The sequence below is a fragment of the Vipera berus genome, assembly GCF_964194415.1.
Source record: "Vipera berus genome assembly, chromosome: 13".
In the NCBI taxonomy this organism is placed as follows: domain Eukaryota; kingdom Metazoa; phylum Chordata; class Lepidosauria; order Squamata; family Viperidae; genus Vipera; species Vipera berus.
Window position 1 is genome coordinate 552,392 of NC_138216.1, and position 24,483 is coordinate 576,874.

Sequence of the window (24,483 nt, forward strand, 5' to 3'; positions counted from 1 at the left end):
ACTGGAAGCCACAATGAATACTGGCAAGTCTCCTCTTGCAGGAAACTGTACGCACCGGCAGCTGCTCAGGCGCGTTGAACCAGAAAAAGGTAAGCCACCTGGCTTAGAGAGGAACACGCTGAAATAGAAATCGGCCATGTGGCCACAAATCCCTGCTCTGAAAATATCCCAGGTCAATTGTCACTCTCATAATTTTTTCACTCTGAAAAACTCAGGAATCTCAGCACCTTCACCTTTGGAAAGTCCCTAAGAGTTTGGTGGCTTACTGGGCAGAGACTCGTCCCTCTCCATTTGGGGGAGGGGGCGGGGGGGGGAGTTGTTCACCGCGGGTGGCCAAAGAAGGCTTTGCTGTAAAGTTGCTGCAGACTCTGCTTGCCAGGACATGCAGACACCTGTGCTGTCATTTAGGCAGCTCAAAATCTGAACCATCCATTAGGTTTTATGCTCACCTGGAGAAGGCCAGCAAATTTAACGACTCCCCAGCCTAATCGCCCAACATCTGGCTCCACCAAACTCATCTGGTAAATGTCTACCGCCAGAAACCTCTGGACCTGACCGCTGTCCTTGGTGATCACGGTGCAGGCAATCAAGTCACTGTTGTCTGGAGGAGGAAGAGCAGCAAGGAGAGCCATTAGTGAGGCGATCCAGTAGTTTTTCCTGAAGGAGAACTCTTGAACTGCATTCACCCCAACTAGCTTCATTGGCCTTTTCACCCCTTTACTTGGGGTGCGTTTTATCCTCCTACATTCCCTGCTGCCGGAACAACCCTTTTTGTCTGAAGGCCCCAAGAGACTCACAAACAACAACCCAAGGAAAAGGCTGCCCTGGAAGGAGATTCTTGCCCACCGACTCCTGCTTGGCTCAGCTCTGAATATCCTTTCTCCCCTCTACAGAAGAGAAACTAGGCTACCTGCCCAGCGTGAGGCCCCCCCTGAAAGCTTCTGCCCTAAAAGCAAGTTGGGTGCACGAGCATTTCGGCTCCTCTCTTTTAAAGTCCAGGCTTGTCACCTAGAGCAAAGCGCGAGGACAGACGCTTTGCAGGTGCTGAAGGAGAGTTTGGGGTGGCCATCGGCGGTTCAGATGGTGCTGGAATCACCACTGCAGCTTCTGCATACAGAAACTTGTTGGCGCCTGATCTGAACCGCCTGGCTGGCCGCTCTCTCACTCCACACAGACAGAATGTATAAACCAGCGGACAGTCTCACTGAGGCCGAAGACAACTAATTTCCACAGAACATAATTTGGGTGCCAGGAAAAATAACCAAACTGGTATTTAATCTTTGCCATAACTGTGATCGGAGAGTTGGGAACGACACGCTTGGTCAAGAGAGACTGGGAAAATGAATGGCAAAATGCGCTTTAATGCTCCAGAGCGCAATTGTGATCGTTCTGTGAAACAGAGTCAGGGTTACAGGAATAGACATTAAAACCACATCAATGAGCATTACTGAAAATTAAAAAAAGAGGGGGAGGGCAAAGCAGGTACTAATAAAAAAATCAATATGCGAGAAACAACAATATTCCATTTTGAAAGCCAACAGGAATATTGTAATTTGATTTGTTGCAAGCACATCCATATAAAACAGTTGACAGACAAATTATAATTATATCCAGTTAGTTTGCAAGGCTTATTTAAATTCTGCTCCAGGAAGCCTTCTTTCGAGCGGGCCGAGTCTGGAGAAATTCGCAAGGACGACTCCTAGGAAGGCAAGGAGGGACCCCTTCTCATTTCCTAGCACACGGGCAGAGGGGAGGATCTGGCCTGAAGCCCCCCACCCCACCCCCAGGCCTTCCCCTTCCTCTTATTTCCATCACGTTTCCCAACACCTTTTGCAGTGGGATTGCTGAGCAGGGTGACTGGAACGAAAAGTTCCCCTGGCGGATGCAATCGCGGCCAACCACCTCCGACCTTCCCCTCTCCTCTCTCAGCCACTGCCCGTCCAGGAGTCGTTTCCCCTGAATCTCTGTCACTGGCCCAGAGTCCAGAGGGCCGGGGAAAAGGCCTCTCCTCTTTGGGTGAGCAACGGAAGAGCTCCTGCTGCTGCTGCAGGAGGAGGAGGAGGACCCAACGGCTGCTTGAAATAACCTGGGCTTTCTCGCGTAGATAGGGCCACAAAGGCAAGACAAACAATCCAGTGTTCAACTTCCTAAAATACCCATTACAGTAAAGTAAATTCTTTTATAACTACTGCCGTAAATATGACTGACATTTTTCTATTAATAGAAGCTGTGTATACCCAAATGGAAAAAAGGGCACCGTGTTTCCTAGCATACCCAATTTATTGTCATAATAGAGATTTATTACCAGAACGTAATGGGGCTATTCTGGGACTTCCAGTTAGTGATGGCTACTGTGACAAGTGATTTCACCTCTCCCAGACAAAAGGGGAGGGGGGAATTAGGAGACACACACAGAGCCACGAAATGCCACTTGCGAGGGACAAAATGGCTCCTCCTTCAGCTCAGCTGGTCCTCCAATATTACATGCATACGATCTGCAACAATGGTTACCGTATAGAACAGCTACTGATAGCCCAATTTTTTTCCCCTGCTGACCAGCTATCTGAGCTACTAAAACCCCAATGTGCACAGAGAGAAGAGCATCAATCAAGCAGGGGGACGTGTGTAGCATTCTGGAAACACTTGAAAGTAGGGGGAACCAAAACACCGACGGAGAACCTGTTGACCACTGAGCTTCAATTCTTATTTTCCCCGGGGATTTGAGCGCCTGGCTGGCTTCTTTCCTTGGTGGCTACTCACTCAGATCAAGGACGTCATCTGTCTTAATTAAGTCTTCCTCCCTTGTCAGAGGCAACTGAGTCTCTGGCTCATCCTGAAGGTGCAGTGACAGAGAACGCAGCATGAAGAATACTCGGATGGCCTGAAGACACAAAGAGCGAGGAGGGTCAACCAGGAGGATGAGCAATTAAAAGAAAAGATAAAAGTGTCTTAAACAGCTGCACTGAATACTCTGTGTAAAAAGAGAAAAGGCCACACTTTTCATTGCCAGCAAACTCATTTTCTCTTTGACTTTTTAAAACTGTTTTGAGTAGCCTGCAATACACGTATGCAGCCGTAGTTCAGGATATGCAGGATGGGCAAAATTAGGAACAGCCAGACATCCAGCCCATAATTAGTTGGTCCAACCAACCCGCAGGGCTTTGCACCGCTATCCCCCGGCCCGCAGACCAAGGTGGCTTTAGGCTTCACCATCTCTTGCCTGTATGCCAAGAGTATTGAATTCACAGGCTAGGTTGGCTGGGAACTATGTGAGTTGTGATCGAACATGTCAGATGATTGACAGGGAGGGGAGAGGCACTTTACACTGCATTTGTTGTGCCAGTTTTCTTAGAATACAAAAATACAGAAACCCAGAAAAAAACCCCGTGAAAATGGTTGCCACTGCTTTCCACTTTATAGTAGGATCTAACAGATGACAAAGAACAGGGAAAAAAAAGATTTACTGTAGGTCTGTTTGACAAATCATTAACTCCCAAAGCCATTGTGATTTGCTGCTAGATACAAATTACTAGTCCTTATCAGCAATGACGAAAAAACCTTTTGAGTTTTTCCCTGGTGAACGCCATGAGTGGGTCCCAAGTCAAAGAGGGAGCCAGTGCAACACTTCAGAACTGCTGGTCTGGCAACCAGCTCTCATCTCTGAGGTCTTTTGGAAGGCAGCCCCAACAGGCAGGAAACAGCAGCAATCAAGCCAAAATGATTAGCCTTCACTAGACTAAGCTGGGCACTTTATGGTTTAATAAGCTGGTTGATACAATACATTAAAACCTCTCATTTGATTGCAGGAGGATTTATTTGTCTGGCAAAGGATGTAACATTGCCACAGCAATTACATCTTACTTATTCAAGGATTTAGTGCGTTTTGTGAATTCAGCCTGAAAATGTCACTTGGGTCATTTTTAGGTATGCTGGCAAAAATTAAGAAGTTACTCAAGGCTCAACCAAGAGTCTGCAAAGGGATGTGGTTTGTGGCTTCCTACAGAAAGCGATAATTTTTTAAAATGTACTTTATTTACATGCATTAGAACACAACCTTTGTTTGTAAGGACAAAATCTGCATACAAAGACTATCACCACCTTGTATTTCTGGAGAGAAGATCTAAAATCTCTGTTTCCAGACAGCAGAAACTCTTGCTTCAACTATTGTCAAAAATAAGAACATTAACCTTTTTTAATTGTTCAAGACAAAATGATCTAAGATTCATTACAAACAGTTTTACAGCATGGCTTTTCTTCATGAAGCCAGCTATTTAGAAACCCCTTTAAAAGGAGTTTTATTCTAGGAAAAGGCTCTTTTGCTTTCCCAGAAGCCTGTTATAGAGAAAAATAAGATAAGAGATAACGTAGCGATAAAAGCTGTATAAACAGAACTATTCAGAGCCCTGCCTGTTAGCTGGGATTTCCAAGAAAGCCCTTCAGGCCCCAAAAGTCTCTTCACTCTTCTCTAGCTGCCCCCCCCCCGGCGCATGGCCCACTCCAGGCAGCCGAGAGCTCTCAGTGTTAAATCAGCCCAGCCACCAGGAGAGGCACTTTCTGAACAGAGGGAAAGAAACCATCTGGCAGGAATTCTCCCCAGTACCAGCCATTCAGTTTCTCATCAACAGCTTTACAGGAAGGAGAGGAGAGAGTCCGTGGATGCCAGAGTGCCTCTAAACGGGCAGCGGGAGGGCCACTGGCCTTTAAAGCTGATTACAGAGTCTGTGACGCAAGTCTTTCTCAGAAGCTCCTTCAACACTTTTGTCATGCTCCACATGCACACACAGGTGGCTGCCCTGCTCTAGACTGCACGGCATGCGAGGGGTGAACGACCCCACCCCCTTGACTACGAGTGCTTCTCCCTCTCTAGCCTCATGGCCTCACTTCATTACTTTCTCTTTCCCAATCACCCTTTGCAAAAGCTCATGGAGAAAAAGGGAAAGAAGAGTCCAAGAAGATGTCAAGGAAGGGAGGGAGGGAGGGAAGGGAAGAAGCCAGCAACAGAGTCGCTGGCACAATCACTGCAGGTCCCCGCAGTGGCAGAATCAGGTCAATCTCATGGAATGAGCTGGGTGGCCGGAGTGGCCAGCTAGGAGTGACCCAGAAAACCCCTCCAGGGAGAGCAGGGGACCACTGCGCCCCTTGGGCACCTAGGACTGAAGGGCAAAGGCCCACGGAAGGCGCACTCACCCTCCTAGTTCTTTCCACGTCGCCACAGGGGAGCCTCTTCACAAAGTCGATCCCCGTGAGAGGAGTCCCGGTGGGTGGCAGCAGAATGGAAGCATCCATCATCAAGTACTCCACATTCATGGGCTTCAGCTGGAAGAGGAAATGCTACATTCAACAGCAAACCCCATCCATCTTTCCTCCTCCTCCTCCTCCACAGAGACCATAACAGGGCTAAGGCAAACCTTTCCACAGAAGGCCAACATCCACCCGTGAGGAGAGACACAGCCCCTCAGGGCTTGATGCGTTCCCCCCCAAAAGAGAACTACTGGGGTTGAACAGGGGAGGGTCACCCCTTCTCCAGCTTCACCCCCACATCCAGCTTCCTCCCTGTTCAACTTTCCCATTTGTGTCCACCACTACTAATCTTTAATGGATATTTGCCTATTTTATGGGTCTTTAATACTTCCTTCCCTTTCCTTAAAACGTGACTGACAAAAGGCTAACAGTGCTTTTTTTTTAAAAAAAAAAACTTGGTTTAAATGGTTTGCAACAATGTCCCACTATGTCACTTTTGTATCTCTCTGGTAATGTATTCATTACTTACGGTCATAGTTCTATATTCATCTTCAAACATATCCAGAAAAATTTCTTCTCCCTTTAAAGAAAATAAAGAATTCATTCTTAGAATGGTAATGCTTCTCCTTTAATGATGGGCTTAAATCAACCTTCCTTTTCCTTGTCCCACATTCTTGAAGATCTACTTTTGCCTCACACGGGAACGAGTACAACTCCAACACCAACTTACTTCTATTTAAAGAAATATCTATTTGGAGGAAAGCTTATACCTCTCCGATTTGCCACGCCTTTAGCTGATGGCACTGGCTCAGTTATGCAGCTACTTTAGGAGCCTCTCTCTCCTGTTCCTGGTCCTTTGTTTCCAGCGAGTGAAGGACCAATCCAGCAGCTTCATAAGAGCCTCCCAAGAACCCCTCGCCCAACGGATGCAGATTCTCTACCAACAGCATCTAAAGACTGAAGTGGCCTTGGACATGCTGGGACATCTGACAGCAGGGCGACTTTCCCGGCAACCGTTTAAACCTTGAAAAGGACGATCCACCAGCCCGTGTCAGACACAACCCAGTCAGGGGACTGTTCTTCAACAATAATTCAGAGAATGATTCCATATAGCTAATCTACCAGTTTGGAAACTGTTTTGCTCCTTGCAAACTTTGTGAGGAGTCATCAAATGCAGGAATATCCAAAATCTGAAGTGGCTCAGAGGCCACAACTGAACAGAACCAGGCATGTCTTTATTTAAAAGTTCTACCGAGCAGGAGAGAAACGGCCAAACGCCTGGCATCCAATTGCAAGCATTTCTCTCTCAGATGGTTCCAGAACATTTGGTTTGCCAGAGCTGAAGGACGGGAGGTTACCTTGTAAAAACGCCGCACCAGGTGAACGCTTTCTTCTCTTGCCCCCTTAAACAGAAATGAAAATCCTCAGTTCAGGACACGTGTTGAGGAACGGGCTGCAGGATCACGGAAGTAACATACCACCTCCCTGCGTGATCCCCCCCTCCCCAACATGCAGTACAGTTTTCTCCCTAAAAATGATTCAGAAGGGAAAACATGGATTGTGGCGCTCCTACCTAGGCTGGGGGAAAAGGGGCTGGCGTGGGCCACCCGGGCGGAAACCAAAGAATCAAAGCTTATTCAGAGTGATGGGGACTTCCGGGGGGGTGTCACGCAGTAGGGGAGGACTCAGGAGCCTCAGAGGCCCGCCATCGATCACAGCTGCTGAACAAAGCAGGGACAGACTCCGGCCGCCCAAAGGGCTCCTATGGGGAAATGATCACTCACGGATCTACAAGGGACTTCGGAAGGGAGATCAACCTAGCAGGACAAATCACCACTGGCAGACAGCATCTTTTTTTTTAAAGACTCACTTCCAAACAAGCAAGGTGCACATCTTTGATAATGCTGCCGTGTTTGGTGAACACCAGCTGCTTCAGCAGGAGGCAGCCGAGCTCCAAGGTGGCCAGACGGATTTTGCCATCTGTGGGAGGGAGGAAAGGGGATGAGAACAGGACAAGGTTCAGAGAAAACCAATCAAATGGCTGATCCAGTTTCGGTTAACATCTGTCCCACCCCAATTCCAGGGGGGCATGTTTAACACACAAACAGCAAAGTACTTTCTGCCCCTGAAGATGAAACATTACAGAGGAGTGGGTGGAAATCCCACCAGGCATTAAGAAGCAGGAATTTTATTCATAGGCAGAAACAGGGCAGAAGGATTCAGTCCTCTACCAAACCGCTTTGTGTGGGCTATTTTTGATTTTTTTACTAGTCCAAGAGGGTAACACCCTGTCTCTGTGCTGATTGTGGAGGGAAGACCTTGCCTACAACCAACTTTGGACAGTTGGGTATCTTTTATAAGCTCCCATCAAAAACCGGGTCTGTTCACTGTCCTGGGAGAGAAGCTCTGCATGCCAAAGAAGGCTAATGGGTTTATAATGACTTTTCCTGATGTCGCTAAACAGCTGCTTGCTGGTTTAAGCTTTTATTGTCATAAACTGCTCTTGGAAGAAAAACTGCATGTTTCCTTCTTCTCCAAAAACTTGTTTTGGACCACACACAGTTGCACAGTTCCAGGACTGACTGGTGGGAAGCGAAGGTGGTCCGTGACAGACCCTCTACCTGGTTGAGCAGCGTAGCTCATGATCCTGATGAGCCTCTCCGCAAGCCCAGGGTTGTATGAGTTCTTCTCCTCGGCATCCCGTGCTGAGAGCTGAATCCTCTCCAGGGTGATCGGCTGGATTCCTTGGGAGAGACAGAAATTGAATGTTGTAATTACAACTTGATTTGGCAAAGCAATTCCGAGAAACCACAAGCCAATAAAAAAGGGCAGCTCAGCTTGCAGTACAATTCATTAAAGCTGCCCACACAAAAATTTTGAGAAGCAAGGATTTATTATTTATTTCATTAGATGTGGGTGTCACCCAATTTGAACACGACTCTGGGCTGCTAATAAAAATGGCAAACAGTAGCCCCATTCACACAACTTGAACGAACCCGCCTTGCTCTCTCCTATCAACCAAATTCATCTTTAACTTCCCTACAACTCATGACCCTGATAAGCATCTGAAAGTCTTGGAATCACGTGATTCTTCTTTTCCTCAAGCAGCAGTTCCACCACCCACACTACTGGTCAATTCCTCCTGTGTCTCCTGACAACGTAAATGGCACCACTTGACGTTTTTGATCCTTGGGGGAGGGGGGGGAAAGGGCTGATAAAACCTAAATCAACATCTTGAGAGCAACTGCAAGCCTCCCTCTGAATGTGCCTCACTTCTTTGTACAAAGGATGTTCTCACAAGTCACACTGACACTCAAAGGGGGTGCAGAGCCCAGGTCACCAAAGGGGCTGAGGCTACAGTCCAAGCCAAAAGCTACGTCTGCAGGCTTTTAACCACCGGCACCAGCAGCTTAGCAGCACAGCTAGGTCAGAATCAGCACCCTCTTTTGCTTTCTCTTGCTTAACCCCTGGGAGAATTGAAAGGAAGAGGGGAAGGGAGAGAAGAGAAACAGAAAGCTACAGATCGGCACCGCTATCTCTATTGTTATCAGTACAGTTAGCGGCACATCATCCTCGTGGTGAAATGAAACTAAGCTCTCCTGCAGCAGCTGGGGGTTGAAAGCGACAGCCAAGACCAAGAACAGCTAGCTATCTTTGTATGCATGAGCTGAGGAACTCAGAAGATCAATTAATTGATGCTGGTTGGAGCATACAAGTTATTTAAAGCCACATTAACACAGTAAGCTGTTCCTGTAATGCAGCGAGGTTATTTCTCAGAAAAGGCTGCTTTGAAACAACAACACTTGTATCAGCCTCATTCAACACTTGTGTCAGTAATGACCTTTTGCCAAGCATTAAGGATAGCACACAAACGTTCACAGTTGCACTTCTACACAAAGGGGACACCTTTTTAGGGATGCACACAGAATAGTTTGTAACTCTCCGTTTCCTATCAACCAGCCCTGAAATCCCTGAATTTCCAGAACCTTTTGTGACTGGCATTTATCCAATCCACTAACTCCAACCTTAGGAGTTTAGTGCTGTGACACGGCGGTCCCGAAAGGTTTGGCACCAGGGACCGGTTCCGTGGAAAATGTGCTACCGAGTTTCAAACTCTCCTAAAAGTTGCACCTCAGGGCAGGGAAACCAGAGAGATCACTGGGCAGCCATGAGGGACTGAGCTGTCAGGCTTCCAGTCATCCAGCCATGAGGAAATGTGGCTCAGACACCCACCGCTCCCCCTCCAAAATCTCACTTCTTTTGCTGATGCAAATTAGGACCCGTGTGGACAAAACCATGGAGGTAAACCATGGCTGCGGTTTAATTCCCTGAGCCGACCGAAGGAGTCGGAGCAGCAGAGCAGATTTTGCAGCAGCCCTCGGCCCCCCTGACAAAGTACAGACTTACCTTTGTTGTGAGACATGGCGTACAGAAGGCACAACACAAAAAGCGCATAGTAGTCAAACTCAGCACACTCCAGGGCATTATACACCATCTCCAGAAATGGTCTGGGGAGAGAAAAAAAGGGAATCTTTTTTCTTTTTTAAAAAAATCAATTTCTGAGGATTCTGCCTTTTATTCCCTGGATAACAGGGAAGGTTGGAGTAACAGCAGTCCAGCCTGGAGAAAGGCTTGCAAATGCTGTGGTTTGGAAGAAGAATTTCAGAACTCATTTCAACTCTAGCAGAGAGAACTCAAGCGTGTCCTCCAGGACACGGATTTTTAAAAAATCCTCGCTTACGCATAAAACGTTTCAAGTGGCATACTATAATACTGTCATGGCTGCCATTCTGCCAGCTTCGCATCACATCTTGCCAGTCTGACATTGGCAGTGTGTGTGTGTGTGGGGGGGGGGGAAGAGATTAGAATGCGGGTGGACGAGGCGGGTTGGGAGTCAAGCTGTGCTGGCCCAGAAATGCATCAATCCAAGTAAGGTCAGCCAAAAGAATGCGGAGATGGAGAAGGCACAAATTGAGGGATCCGTTACCTCAATAGCCTGAGAACTTTTATTTGGGCACTGACTAATAACAAGGGGTTGGCCAGGGGAGAAAAGGCAAGTCAATTGTATTCTTTGTGCACCAAGCTGGCAGATTCTGCCTCGCTACTTCTGTAAACGCTTTTGCTTTCAGTAAAGTATGCTCTTGGGAATCAATGAGCCGGGAGTCTTTCGTTGCTAACTAACTTAAGTGGGACGGATCACAAATACAGACTAAACTGGGGGTGGGGGGGGGGAAGGCAAATTCAGCAAGGAAACAGAATAGTAAGCTGTAAAACAAGGAGGAACAGCTGCAAAGTGGAAGTTGGTTTGGCACCAGAAGCCCACAGACTAAAATCCCTTGCCTAGCACATGGGACAACTGGTCCTGCTGCTTCGGTCTGGGATGGTCAGGAGTAATGTATGTTATTCCTCATTGCAGATCAAAGGAGGAAACAGCTGCCAGTTGTTTCTCTCAGTGGAAAATGAAGGTGCAGAAGAATTCCAGGGCTGCCCTGTGGCCATCAAGAGCGGGTGAAGCCTAAACGCAGGCAGGTCTTTGGAGAACTGAAGCCTGGCCAAACAGAGGGAGGGGAAAAGTGCAGCTGAGCCTGGCCGGCACCTGCAGACCTCTCGCCTACCTGTTCCAGCTGGACATTTCAGAAGCAGCGGCGCTCTTCTCCTCGTCGGTTATGTTTTGCTCTGTGGCAGAGATGAGTTTGCAACGCTCCATGATCACCATCTCGATTTCTGAAGACAGACACATTTTAGAGAGACGGGTTTGTTCAACAAAAGAGAGGCAGGCAGACATTGCTCATGGGCAGCTGGGATTCTGGCCAAACTGAAATCTGGTCCGTAGAGAGCTCAAAGGAACCCTGCAGAGAGATTACCGATGCCCCTCTTGTGAGGAAATCTCGCTGACTTGTAAACCCAGGGATTCTCCTTAAACAATCAAGGCAGGCAGATTAGGAACGGCTGAAGGCAGACTCCTGTCTCAGCACAAAGCACGCTCCAGGCGCTCTGCAGCGGGAAGGAAGCCCCCGTTTGACCCAGGAGAATCTCCATAAGGCAGCCGCAGGATCCCGAGCGAAGGCGGTGGGCAAGACTCAGGAGTAGGAAAAGAAGAGGGGACCTGCACACAGCTGCCCAGCCACCCCGACATCCACCCCGCAGAGAGAGGGGTGGAAGAATGGGCAGCCGGCACCTAGGGATCATCTCACCTTCACTCTCCCCACTGGGCCTGAGACCCTTGGAGGGACTCTCGGTGCCTTCCGGGGTGTCTTCGGGGGCCCTCTCTTCCTCCTCATCCTCCCCAACGTTTTTATAGTTGGGCCTCTTCTGCAGCCTCTTTCGTCCCTTCTGTTTATTAATTTCTAGCGAGCGCTCCAAGGTCTCGGAAGGTTTAATGAAGCACCTGATGCCTGTCTTGACCTAAAACATCCGCATAAACAGAAGGCAGTCAGCTCCACAACCTTCCTAACAAAAGAAACAGGCCAAGCTTCAAAGGGAGAAAAGCCAGGAGTTCATACTGGTGATTTAGAACTGCAAAAGTAATGCCAAGCAGCCTTTCTGCTCCCAAAAGACGACCCCTCAGTGGCTGATTCCTTGTCTGTAGCAAATGGCAAGAAGAGGCCAGGACAAGGGAGGCCCGCAACCCTCTGCTCTTACCCCTCTCTCGTGGGGGCAGAGGGACGTGACACGGTCCTCTCTGTAGAACCCTTGATGGCTACACTAGACAGCAGTAAATCCACGACACCCTTGAAGAAAATCTTGCAGGGACCATCACAGACTGCAGGTCTCACCAACTCCTTAGAAAGCTACACTGTTTTATTCTATGTCAAGAGTCTTGTTCAACAGGAGCCAAGGGGATTGTTCAAGCCCCAGCCCACCACAGTATTTCTTCTGTTTCATGGAAACTCAACCAATCCCCAACCAAGTCACAATTCTAAGTACAAATGGCACTTTCTTTCTTGTAAGTGTGAGTGGCCAATTAGACCTTGGACTGGCTTTATTCTTGCCCCACAGATCTTCAACAACACCAAAGGCAGATTTAAGGGGACAATCCAGGAAATCTCTAATATTTCATGTAATAGAAAGAGTATTTATAGTCCAAAGAAGAAAGAAGACAGATTGATATCACAGTTAGAAAAGCTCTGAGTCTGGAAAAAGGGTTCTGTCTTATGGTTTTTAAAGATTTAATTCTTGTTCAGTTCTGGTGTGCAGTTATTCATGGGGACCTCTCACCTGTTTCCTAACTATACTGAGCTTGGCAGAGTGTTCTGGCTGAGATTAAGAAGCAAATCATGCAAAAATGAATATTTATCACTGGTCATCTCCTTGGGCAAGGCTGTTTGCCCACCTACTCTATAGGCTTCAAGGCGGGCTGGAGCATCTGCCCCCCCCGGGGGGTTACAGGAAGGAGCGAAAGTAGGTTAAGCCCAGACGGGGAGCAGCAGGAGCCGCCACATCCGACTGGGGCAGGAAGCAAAACCAGTTCAAAGGAGGCCCGGAGAATGCCGAGCGTGACTCTGGGTCGTCTTGGGCGGGTGTCAGGCGAAGGCGCATGACTCACCAGCCCCAGACAGTGAGGAGGAGACCACCACCCTCTTCTGGCACTTCCCACTGCTGGAAACACAAGCAGCTTCTCGGATCTGAAAAATGTCTCATAGCGAGAGAAGCGCTTTTCTCCAGACCACTCACATTTCGACAAAAGGGTGCGTCAGGTGTGGGGCTGATCACCCAGCCCGCCTCTCAGCTCACCAAGATAGGGGAAGGCAGGGTGGGGGGGACAAACTGCAGACTGCTTTCCCAATTTTCTCAACTGCTCAGAGAAATAAGCCTTTTCCTGACCACTTGCTACCCCCATTTAAACCTAAAAATGGCAGAGCTTGAGCCTAAGACCTGCCTCCCAACAGCAACCTATTCTGGGGGGCCATATATAAAGGGCAGCTGAAATCAAAGCCATTGTTGCCATCAAAATTGCTTCGAGGAAGTGGGCAGAGATTCTCCCAATCATCTGAATTTCCCACGTTCCTTCAGCTCTGCTGCACCACCTGCCCTTCACTGCTACTGTTTCCTTCTGCCTTCCGTTTATTTTCTCTCCCCGCTCCCAGTGAGGGAGGCTTCTTTAAACCACCAGCATCGCCATATCTACCCCCACTGCCTTTAGAAGTAATAGTAGTAGTAGTAGTAGTAGTAGTAGTAGTAGTAGTAATAATAATAATAATAATAATAATAATAATAATAATAATAATAATAATAATAACAACAACAACAATAACAACAACAATAATAAAGTTGGAAGGGACCCTGGAGGTCGTCTAGTCCAACCCCCCGCTCAGGCAGGAAACCCTATACCATTTCAGACAAATGGCCGTCCAGTCTTTTCTTACAAACTTGTTGGAGCATTCACCACTTCTGGAGGCAGGTTGTTCCACTGGTTAGTTGTTCTAACTGTCAGGAAGTTTCTCCTTAGTTCTGGGTTGCTTCTCTCCTTGACTAGTTTCCATCCGTTGCTTCTTGTCCTGCCTTCAGGGGCTTTGGAGAATAGCTTGACTCCCTCTTCTTTGGGGCAGCCCCTGAGATACTGGAAGACTGCCATCCTGTCATCCCTGGTCCTTCTGAGGTCTTCAAGGCAACCACCATTTCTCCCTGCCTTCATTCAAAAAGCCTTTCTTATTGGGGGGAAAAGGAGTTGCAGGACAGCTGACCCACCTGGGCGAGATCGGGTCTGCTCAAACTGAGCTGGTCCTATTTCTGCCACCAAGAGATTTCCACTGACTGCCCTATTCCAGATCTGTTTCCAAAGCTTTAGGAAATCACCCCATCTTACTTAATAAATGCTATGAGTATGTAACAATGATTGCTGGTTAAAGAATAAAGAAAAAACACTAAGATTAGCTCTTCAACATGTCTGCCTTTTGAGAGATTAAACTTACCTGGAAAAACCACTAAAATACACTAAAAACCCTCTCACATACTTAAAAAAACAAAAAACAAAACTCAAGACCAAGTAATTCAGCAAAAGACATTCAGTGGAAGTCAAACTGCTAGAGCAGAAAAAAGGCGACAAGCTTGTAACCACAGATTTCCCAGTAACAGAACCCTCTGAACGAAAAAGCGGGCGAAACCCCAGAATGAGTCTGCGTGCTACAAAGACAAGATCATTTCCATCTGCCACGGCGCTTTTTATCTGCATGCGCGAGCGGGCCTGATTTTTTAAAAATACACCACGATAAAGCGCACCCAAGAACCCTTTAGATGCCAGGCAGATCATGCCACAGCCCCGGTCTCGCCAAACAAACCAAGGAGGAATCTTATAGAGTCGACAGACGTCCTTCAGAGACTCACAGAGCTTTTCTGGACGTCTTGCTCCGCTTTTGAGGAAAACACCGAGAGGTCTCCGTTCAGAATGACTTCGGCCAACGAATTCACCAAGGGGGCATAATGGATGATTAGGAAAACCTGTGAGGGGGAGGCAGAGAAGCAGAAAACTGTTGGGGGGGGGGAACTCATTAACTTCCCATTTATCTTGCTCTAAAGTACAAGAGTAAAGTGATCACTTTAGGCCAGGCGTGTCAAATTGCCGGCCCGCGGGCCGGATGCGTCACACCAAAACCGTGCCCACCCCATTGCCGGCAATGGGCAAAATGTCACATGACGTTGCGAGTTTGACATGCCTGCTTTAGGCTGATTCCACCGGATGATCCTACTTTCAGTGCGTGGGAGAGAGAACAAGAGGAAATATCTCATGTTTAAATGCTTCCTGACATCGTGAAGGGGCGGCAGTCTTCCGTAAGAGAGAGTGTGGTTTATAAAGCCAGCTGTAACTAATCCAGGTGTTCTCACTCCCCATCACTAAATACCACATTCCACCTATTTGCCTTGACAGTTCTAAGTAACCCTGGTCCTTTAATTTTCCCCCCACCCCGTCCTTACTCCATCCCAAATCACTATTGCAAAATGACTGACACCGCCCCCCCATGGCCTGTTTTAATGCAGTTGCTACAGCATTGTCAAAAAGTAGGTATGACCCTCTATCAAATTCTAAATAGAGTCTAGAGCAAAGTTTCTCAAACCTCAGCAACGTTTAAGATGGGTGGACTTCAACTCCCAGAATCCCATGCTGGCTGGGGAATTCTGGGAGCTGAAGCCCACCCAGTTTAGAAGTTGCTGAGATGGAGAAATGCTGTTCTGGAATCAGTACTGGATCATTAGCACTTACTTGTGACAACAGATACAGAGAAACCTGGAAACTTATTCTTGGCCGTTCTCCAGTCTAAGAAAGAAACAATTAAGAAATGGCTTTTAACTGTGGAACAGTTAATGCATGTATTAACCAACAACATTCCCTTTCATTTTTGAATTACGCACAAAAAACAGTCTCCAAAGAGGCACAACCGGGTCTGCAAGGAGGGAAAGCTTTCAACAATCAAGCTAGGAGGAAAAGACAAAACCCCGATGCTTTAATCAGAAACCATGAAGTAACTTCTGTGGCTGCCCAAAAGGCGATTGGCCAAGGCAAGCCACAGGATGGTTCATGCGCAATTATTACATCAAGAGGGGGTTTAGAAATCTTTGTTATGAAAGAAGGTAACTGCCCTCTGTCACTCTTTCAGCTGAACTGATGGCCCAATGAGGAGGCTCGCTGCGCTGTCACGGCCTTCCTTTCTCCCTCATTTTGCCCTGACAGGGAAACAGTGGCAGCCCTGCTCCCTTCCCGGTAAACAGCGGTGAGAAAAAGCCTGTGTGAATCGGAGCAGTTCCCTCTCTCCTGTGGTGAACTGCGCACGGTTAACGATAGAATAATTATTTTAATACGATAACGCAGGTTTGCTTCTGTGACTCAACAGAGAGATTCCTCTGTTGCATTACTTCAGAAAAATGTCACAAGGCAGCCGGGTTCTCGTAAAGCCACCTCAAAGAAGGGAGGAGGCCGCGACGGACAGGAACTCCTCACCTTATCCTGATTGACTAAGGAGTACACGTAGAGAGGCAGGAAGAGGCTGTTCAGCAAGTGGTCTGTCAAGACATCGCTTAAGAATTCACAATTGATAATTAGGATGTCGTTCAGGTAATGGAGGTGATCCAGGTGCTCGGCTACAAGGTCACTCAGCTTGCCCCGATTTCTGTGCCTGGAAAAAAGGGAGCAGGCTAAATATGCAGTCGCTACCCTCCCCCAAAGAACTGGTGCTGGGTAAATAAGGAGGGCTTACTCTTCGTCTGTCTGAACGCAGTTGTCCAGCTCTATCACGTGGCTCCCGATGAACCAGACCAGGTTGGAGAAGTAAGGGACGGCTGTCTTGTCTCGAATATAGTGCAACATCGCCTGGTTGTCCACTGAAGGCAAACAGGCTGTTATCATCATTGATATATCTCTCCCCAAACACTTCAAAAATGGACCCCTTCTTCTAACTCGCTTTTGGCAACAGGGGCCAAAATCAATTCTATTTCTATCGCAGTTTTTGGGAGAAGCCAACATCCCCTTCGAGAGATTAATCTAATAATAAAAATGCTGAAAGCGGCTGGAATCTGCCGCAGGTGAGAATTGCCCCACTTGCTTTCTAGGGAACTGGGTAACAGCACAAGGCGGGAAAATCAATCAGCAGACTTACATGACACTGTTTTAAGAGACACGGGATGCATCAGTGAAGAAAAGACGAGAGGGGACAAGAAAGACAACATGGTTAACAGGGTTAGGAGCTCCAAAGAGGTCAGTGGCTAAAGCAGCAAGCATCTAGGCTAGAAGAGACCAGTTAGAAACAAGCACGCAGCCCTCAAAAACCCGCCTGTCCCAAGGCCAGGGGGGTGCCCTCCCCTCAACTGCGCGTTCCAGGACAGGGACTATTTATTATTAATTTTATTTATTTATATCCAGCCTTTGTTTTTCTATACAAATAATTAAGACTCTGACAGTCTTGATTACTTACAGGCTCTCTAGAAGTTTTATGGCTTAGAACAGAACAAATTCTGTCTACGTCAGAGTACTATTTCTAGAGCATGTGACCAAAATCACTCTTCTCAAGTGGTCCAGCTTAGATGAGGGATGGGCAAATCCGATGGCCCTCCCTTTCCTCTGTTGCAGGATTCCAGAGATTCGGAACGCCAGCTTTAAATGGGCACGCAAGCCAGTCCAGAATGTATCCCTGCCTTAAAAACCTCCACCTCTAATGTCTGGGTTCAGAGGGTAAAATGAAGAGACCCACGGCCTCTATGTCTGCTGGCTAGTTGCAGTTCTAGGTTGCAGCAGACGTTTTTTTCTTTGATGAAGAAGAGTGTGCGTGAAAGGGAGAGAGAGAGTCAGAAGGGGGTCGAAAGTCCTATAAATATTCCAGGAAGCTGCTCTTGGTCCTGACCAAGCAACTCAAGAGATTCTCACTTACACATTCTCAAGAAAAATCCTTCCCCAAGTGCAAAAGTCCTTCGGGGGAAAGGGCGGTATATAAATGTAATAAAATAAAATAAATAAAATAAAAACCTCATGCCAAGAGCGACTTCTAGTGGCCATTCCCTGCGTATTCTCTTCTGGGCTTCCCCAGCTTTTGTTCCTCTCTCCTGGCTGAGATGACAGCAGCAACTTAAAGAGCTTCTGACAAGAGTGTCATTTTTCCACTAGGTCAAATTGGGCTCTGCCCTCTCTCTCCCAATAAATCTGGGGAGGCCAGAAGCCCCAGCCTCCTTCAAACACAAGTGTGGCGCTGAAACTACCCAAGAAGACGCTTACCTTTGTAGACGTTTAATGTGATGGTTCTCACTGCGATCCTGACCATGCTTTCTGGGTGATTGAAGAATTTGATGGCCTCAGTGTACAAGGCAAAATCATTGGTATGCTGAGAAGGAAGAGGGCAAAGATTATGCATTTTTATTCCGCCCTTTCACACCCTGGACTGTTAAAGCACATTCTGGGGCGTCGGTAAAACTAGAAGCTTCCCTTTGCTTCTTCCCGTTTGGGCAGAATTTTAAAGTCTTGTCCCTCCAGATGCTCTCAACTGCGACTCCAGCAGAACCATCTATGAACTTTTTAAATATTTACAGATTTTGAAATAAACAATTAGGATACAGAAATAACCAGAGTCACTTCTGAAGTACACATTTGGCAACGATATATACAGTACGTTGTTCCAGAAAATAGTTAACCAACTCTCAACAAACAGAATTTCAACCTGCGACTTACCTCATTGTAAAAAAAGTGAACGGTGTGATTATTGAGTTTCAGAGAAAGCGTTTTTAAGAATGAAATATAGTATGCCATGATTTCTTCATCTGAGAAGTCAAATTTGTGCACAATTATAGAGTTCACGTAGTTGTTGGACAGTAAGTAGTCTGAGGGGAAAAAATACAGATGCATAAAATACAGGAAGTTCTCAACTTACGACCACAATCAAGCCTAAAATTTCTGTTGTTAAGGGAGAGTTGTTAAATGAGTTTTGTCCCATTTTACGACGTGCCAAAGTTGTTATATGAATCACTGCAGTTGACAAGTTAGTAATCTGGTTTTGAGTGAATCTGGCTTCCCCACTGACTTTGTCAGAAGGTTGTATAGCGATTGTGTGACCTTGAGACACACCAATGGTCACAAGCACAAGCCACTTGCCAAGCATCTGAATTTTGATCACGTGACCAAAGTAATAACCGTGAAAAATGGTCACAAGTGACTTTCCTCAGTGCCGTTGTAACTCTGAACGGTCACTAAACGAACTGTTCTAAGTAGAGGACTAACTGTACAGATTAGCATAAAAATTAATTCAGCAAAGGCTACACAAAAAACATCCCAGCAGACGGTTTTCTTAAAGGATCACGGCCATCTCTGAACCATCCAATCAGAGACAAAGACGAGAGGGAACAAGGAGAAATCTCCTCTGCTAGAAGCACATAAAGAATTGTATGTTCCACCTTATTTCTGTTCTTTGTGTTCTCCTGCCTTGTCTGCACGTGTATCAAAGGAGAACTTTCTGTTTATAGTTCACTGTTTCTTTTTTCAGGAAAAAACGAGCGTCAAAACATTTTAAAAGCATTTAAAAACGTTACGATGTATATCATAGATCTTTTGCAAAATTTATGTTTCCTTGTGAAAAGAGAAACCACTTGGCCTAACACATACAACTTAATAACATTAAGCGGTTGAACAGTACTGTACGTTGAAGAATATTAACCAGCTCAAGTCCCAATTTATTTAATTCATTTAATACCTAATACATTTAAAACATCTCAAATTCTACAATCTTCAGGGCAGAAAACAATAATCTGAGTTACATGCGTAGCTTACATTTTCAACAAAAGTTGCTCTGCCAAAAGAGAAATGCGCATATACTTACAAAGGGATGTTTCGTGACTGATGTTCTCAAAGAGGATATTTAAAGTCTGGAGAAGCTGCACACACACATAACGGCCCGACTTCTGGCGCAGGATGTTCAGAAAGAACACAAACATGTTTTTCTCCAAGAAAAAGCTGGAATGCAGATATTTTTATCAATTTACTCTATCTTATTGAGAATTTCATTCAAATGTCGATTGCTGGAATGTAATATTGGTGAAGATAGTGATAACTATATTTTAACCAGCATGATTAGAACTATATTGATATATTTATTAGCTTCTCAGACCACTGCAATTGAATAAAACATCCATGTAACAGTAATAAGCATAATGAAAAAAGTCCGTATTTGGTAAAGCAAAATCATACAAGCTCTTACTCAAACACTGAACTGTCATTTTGGTCTCCCCATATCAGGATCTCAGTTATCGATCGAATGGTTTCCACCAAAAGGTTGCGGTTGTGGTCAGTCACAGTGGTATTTTTGGTCAAAACATGATACATATACCTGAAAGACGAAAAGAAGGAGTAAACATTGGGCCCTCAAACCTGTCTTTGCAACCAAATGGTCTCAATGGGATTATGTATGTTGAAAGTTAAGCCTGGGATAATCTGTGGCTCTTTGGAACACTGCAGAACCAATTCAAATATTCTTCTTACTTTTTGTCTCTCCTTTAGATTTGTTAAATGTTCTTCGGTTTAGCATAAGGCACCCTGAAATCAAATTATCTGGCACCAAAAGCATCCCCTATCCTTCTTTCTTTTTTCAGGCATTTTCCCTGCAGAAACAGCAATCGAGGGCTCCATCAGAATGGACTTCCAGCTAAAGGGAAACCCTAGAAAGGCAGCAAGTATCCAAGGGTGAAGCAAATAAAAAGTAGGCGTAACTAGCTTGAACTATATACATTTGTTTTACACCAACTGTCTACGTATGGTTTTGCAGAATTTTGAAATCTATGAAAATAATCTCCAAGACGGTCAAGGGAGCCGATAAAATATCCTAGCAGAATTTCTGACCTTTTATGGGTACAGAATATGAGAGGCCTGACAGATTATGCCCGTGGGGAAAGGGGTACCAGAAAACACTTTCTTCGTTTTCTGAAAGAATAATCCAATAAAGCTGACAGGAAGTAATTCTTACTCACAAAATTATCAGATTCACTACCAGAAAATCATTTTGGCAGCCTTTGTGGTAAAAAGTGAAATAATTCAAATAAACTAAACGAATAAAAATAGCGCTGACCACCAATCTGGACACCTTTAGTACATAAATGCACAGCAGTTAAAACTGCTGGTCATGATGACTCTGTTACCTTAAGAAAATTGTTTTAACTGTTCTAACTTGTAAATACGAAGTGCTTTTAATTCTGTGTGTGACCAGCCATACGCTGAATAAACAAATACAGGGAAAGACTTCACGGCCCTCCGTGGGAGGCTTGCAGCGTCAGCAGCGTCTTGCCCCCGACCGTCTCCAGCACCCCCGCCAAACCTTTCCCGCTCCGGGGGGGGGAGAAGACCGCGCAACAGCCCCCCCAGGTCCTCCTGCCTTCAGACGGGGCCCGCCGGGCCGTTCAACGCCCGCCCGGTTCCTCCACGGCTTTTCCTTCCCAGGACCCCCCGCCCCGCCTGCACGGCCGCCCAGGGAGTGCCGGGAGTTGTAGTCCACCCACCCTGAAGCGGCCCAGGTCGCCAGGCCGGCTTCAGAAGCGGCCTCTCCGGCAGGCCCGGCCCGCCCGACCCGGAAGGGGCGCCCGGGAAGCAGCCGGGCAGGCCGAGGGCGGCCCCCGCGCGACGCCCCGTCCCTGCCCCGCTCGGCCCCCGTCGAGCCGCCCCCGGGCGCGGGAGTCCCGCGGGCCTGGAAGGGGCTCCCTCCCCCCGCGAGCAGAGGCCTCTCCGCGGCCGGGACTCACTTGAGGTGCTCGAGCGAGTGGATGTTGCGCGAGGCCTTCCCGCCGCCGCCCCAGCTGCGCGACCGCCCGAACATCGTGCGCGGGCCTTCGCTCCTACGGCCGCCGCCGCCGCGGCCGCCGCCGCTGCTGCCGCCCCTGCTCCTCTTCGGTCGCCTCGTCCTCGGCGGGCACCGCCGCCATCCTCCCCTCAGCCTCTCGAATCGGCCGGACGCCCCCGCCGCCGTCGCCTCGCTCACCGCGCAGGCGCGGGGCACGCCGGGAAGCGCAGTCCTACGCGCCCGCGCCTGCCCCGACGCCCGATGCCGGGCGGACCGGCCGCAAACTCGCCGTCCCGGCGGCCCCCGCGCGCAGGCATCCCGGAAGCCGGGGGGGGAGCGTTTGTGACCCAAGGGGGCGGGGCGGGCATGCTAATGAGGCGCTGGCGTCACGCTTAACCCCCTGGCTGCCGGGCGGCGGGCGCTGCGGACTGCGCGGGCTCCGGCGGGGGGGCGCGGTGCGCGGGCGGCGGGCCGGCAGGGCGCTCCGTCCCCGGGGGCGCTCGGGCTGATCCCTCGCTCCGGCCGCCCGGCCGGGCCCGTCCTTCCCGCCGCGCCCGCCCCAGCCGGGCCCGCCGTGCGAAAGCAGCCTCGCGGCTTCCCGGGCTCGGCATGGGCGGGGAGGCGGCGGCCGGCGGGGCGTAGGGGGGCCGCGCAGAGGCCGTCGCCGCCCGGCTGAGCCCCGCGCTGGGAGCAGAGCCCGGGCGCCGGACGGTCCCCCCCCGCGGCACCCGGAGGCAGAGCGGGGGGCGGCGCTGCGGCAGGGCGGGCCCCTTGTGCCGGCGGCCTCCCTGCGGGACTCCCCGGCCGGCGGGGCTGCTCCGCTTGCACCGGACCGCGGGCGCCCAGACCCCCCCCGCCCCGCCCTGCGCTCCTGGGCCGGCGCCGGGCGCCCCGCCGCCCCCGATGTTCTCCGCCGGCCTCTTCCTGGTCAACCTGCTGATCCTCTACTACGCCTTCCTGCTGGAGTACCTGGCCCTCAACGTGGGCATCGTCTTCCTGCCCGACGACATGGAGCAGGCGCTGGTGGACCTCGGGCTCCTCTCCGACCCGGCGCTCGGCCTCTACCGGCCGGACAGCGAGGGCGAGCCGCTGGACGCCTCCTGGGACTAGGGCCGGCCGTCGGAGGGGCTGCTGGCCCGGGGGAGGAAGCCGGCGGGCAGCCCTTGGCCGGCGGAGGTACGGCTGCGAAGGAGGGGGAGCCCGGAGGGGTGGCGGCAGAGCCTTGGCTGCCCTCGAGCAAGGCGCTGCCCTTCAACGGGTGAGGACTACAGCTCCCATCATTCCGAGCCAGCCCAGGACACCGGGAGGCTGTTCCAGGCAGGGAAGGCCAGAGAAGATGGGCAGCAAAGGGCGAGTGAAATTCTCCAGAAGGGCCCCCTCGCCTCTCTGGGTGTGTTAAGCTAAGAAGGTGCACGTGGGATTCCCAGAGAAGAACATCCCGCCCCCCCCCCAAGAAAATGCTCCTAGATCTCCCGGGAACTAACTGGGCTGCTGGCCTTTCTGCCCCATGGGGCAGTTCCTCCGAGGCACAAAGCATCTCTGCAGCCCCTACCTACCGTAGGCATTCTGTCCATCTTTCCTGCAGGCTCACCTTTAACCCTTGACTTTAATTCACATTTCTACAGGCTTGCTGCAGGAGGAAAGAAAGGAAAAAGATTCGAGAAAGGATCTCATGGATTCGGAGGCCAGGGAAGCTGGACTGAGGATGGGACCTGCCCATTATTGCAACTCTTGACGGGTTTGCCACGATCCTGAGATTCTGCAGGAATTCACTAAACACAGTGAATTCAGGGTTTACCCAGAAGATCTGGAGATGGATTTGGCTACCTAAAACCCAGGGAGATTCTAGTTTCTTACACTGAACAAAGAGATTTACTCCTCCTTTGCAAACTTCAAGGAACAAGAATTAGTTCTCCTGTTTTTGAAGAGGTAAAGGTATGTCTGGAGCTAACCTGGATTCTTAGACAAGGCAAGCAGTGGCTGCGATGGGGTCATCAGGTTTTAAGGGGGCCGGGGGAGTAAACTCTGAGAGCCCGAGGTTGCTTACAACAGCGCATGATCCTAAACACACAACTGCTAGGCAGTTGAAACTTGGCCTTGCATTACTGTGCAGAAGATTCCCCAATCACATTTTCCCTGTAGGGCAGTAGAATATAGCTCTCAATTATCAGTACTATCCATATCTGTGAGAGCTTTTAAAAAAGACCTTCACCACTCTTAAATGTTTTCCAACACGTGAAACGGTTATATGGCATTAATGAAGCTTGTTATCTGACATGCTAGGTTTCCAGCTGCAGGGAGAGACAGGTGTGGAAATATGACAAAGCAATCAATTTGCACAGGTCCTTAAGTGTTATTAGCCACGAAGGCTCCAGTTTCTGCTCTTTCAAAGGGTGGAAATGTTGGAAGTCTCCAACCGGCAATCTTAATTTGCTGTGAATGATCAGGTTGCCCTTCTTAAATTTAATTTTTTTATTTTTTTTGGATCCCCTGAACCTTTCCAAAACCCACTGCTTTTTAAAGAGTAATAATTTAAGAAAAAAGAATTGCAGGGATGTTTCTGTCACACTGTTACGGAGAAGAATTGCTTTTGTAAGTATTTTTATAACTTGGGGGAAGGAAAGAAGAGCCTTGTCACTGTTATGGCAAGTTATTTTGGAAAATGTTCAAATGCATTGTTATGTAAAGCAGAAAATGTAAAAAAAGCAATATCTTGACAACCGGATCTCTCGCAAATACAGATGTATGTAGATGAGCTACAGTTCGCTTTGCGTATTATTGCTGGGGCACCAGGGTGGCTGCTGTGGTGATTTCACGGCAAAGGCTGCAGCTGGACGGCTTTCTTGGGGCCTTTGCATCTTAAAAGTGGGGGTCAAGGTTCCAGTGGCCCTAGCAGAAGGGCAAAGCTCAAGACAGATCCTCTTCGTTGCTGTCTCACAAAGTTCCTTAACCGCCCATAACTTCCCCACTTTTGCTTTGTCTAACCTCCTTTATGGAATCCTTGTCA

The 24,483-nt window shown here is 48.5% G+C and overlaps 2 protein-coding genes across 9 annotated transcripts in view; one reads left to right on the forward strand and one right to left on the reverse strand.

Moving 5' to 3' along the window:
• Positions 1–21,706, reverse strand: part of CLEC16A (C-type lectin domain containing 16A) — a 34,819-nt gene extending 13,113 nt beyond the window's left edge. For 2 of the 8 annotated variants that reach the window (XM_081338133.1, XM_081338129.1), the window contains exons 1-19: positions 21,439–21,705; positions 19,908–20,036; positions 19,530–19,663; positions 18,389–18,537; positions 17,933–18,044; positions 16,431–16,554; positions 16,175–16,349; positions 15,440–15,493; positions 14,566–14,679; positions 11,436–11,646; positions 10,857–10,965; positions 9,649–9,749; positions 7,863–7,985; positions 7,112–7,221; positions 6,600–6,644; positions 5,771–5,821; positions 5,188–5,316; positions 2,761–2,881; positions 450–601 (exon numbers count right to left, since the gene is read on the reverse strand). In XM_081338133.1, coding sequence (XP_081194259.1) covers positions 450–601; positions 2,761–2,881; positions 5,188–5,316; positions 5,771–5,821; positions 6,600–6,644; positions 7,112–7,221; positions 7,863–7,985; positions 9,649–9,749; positions 10,857–10,965; positions 11,436–11,646; positions 14,566–14,679; positions 15,440–15,493; positions 16,175–16,349; positions 16,431–16,554; positions 17,933–18,044; positions 18,389–18,537; positions 19,530–19,663; positions 19,908–20,036; positions 21,439–21,512 — 2,217 coding nt within the window. In that variant the 5' untranslated portion in view covers positions 21,513–21,705. Of the gene's footprint in view, positions 1–449; positions 602–2,760; positions 2,882–5,187; positions 5,317–5,770; positions 5,822–6,599; positions 6,645–7,111; positions 7,222–7,862; positions 7,986–9,648; positions 9,750–10,856; positions 10,966–11,435; positions 11,647–14,565; positions 14,680–15,439; positions 15,494–16,174; positions 16,350–16,430; positions 16,555–17,932; positions 18,045–18,388; positions 18,538–19,529; positions 19,664–19,907; positions 20,037–21,438 lie in introns of all 8 variants that reach the window. The other 6 variants (XM_081338131.1, XM_081338126.1, XM_081338127.1 and 3 more) reach the window with 5 other exon arrangements.
• Positions 21,707–21,737: 31 nt separating this feature from the next.
• Positions 21,738–24,231, forward strand: DEXI (Dexi homolog; the record flags this gene model as incomplete). Its single annotated transcript, XM_081337941.1, has 3 exons — positions 21,738–21,818; positions 22,119–22,866; positions 23,102–24,231. The coding sequence occupies 2 exons, from the start codon at positions 21,738–21,740 to the stop codon at positions 22,584–22,586; spliced, it is 549 nt and encodes a 182-aa protein (XP_081194067.1). The 3' UTR covers positions 22,587–22,866; positions 23,102–24,231.
• Positions 24,232–24,483: the final 252 nt, after the last annotated feature.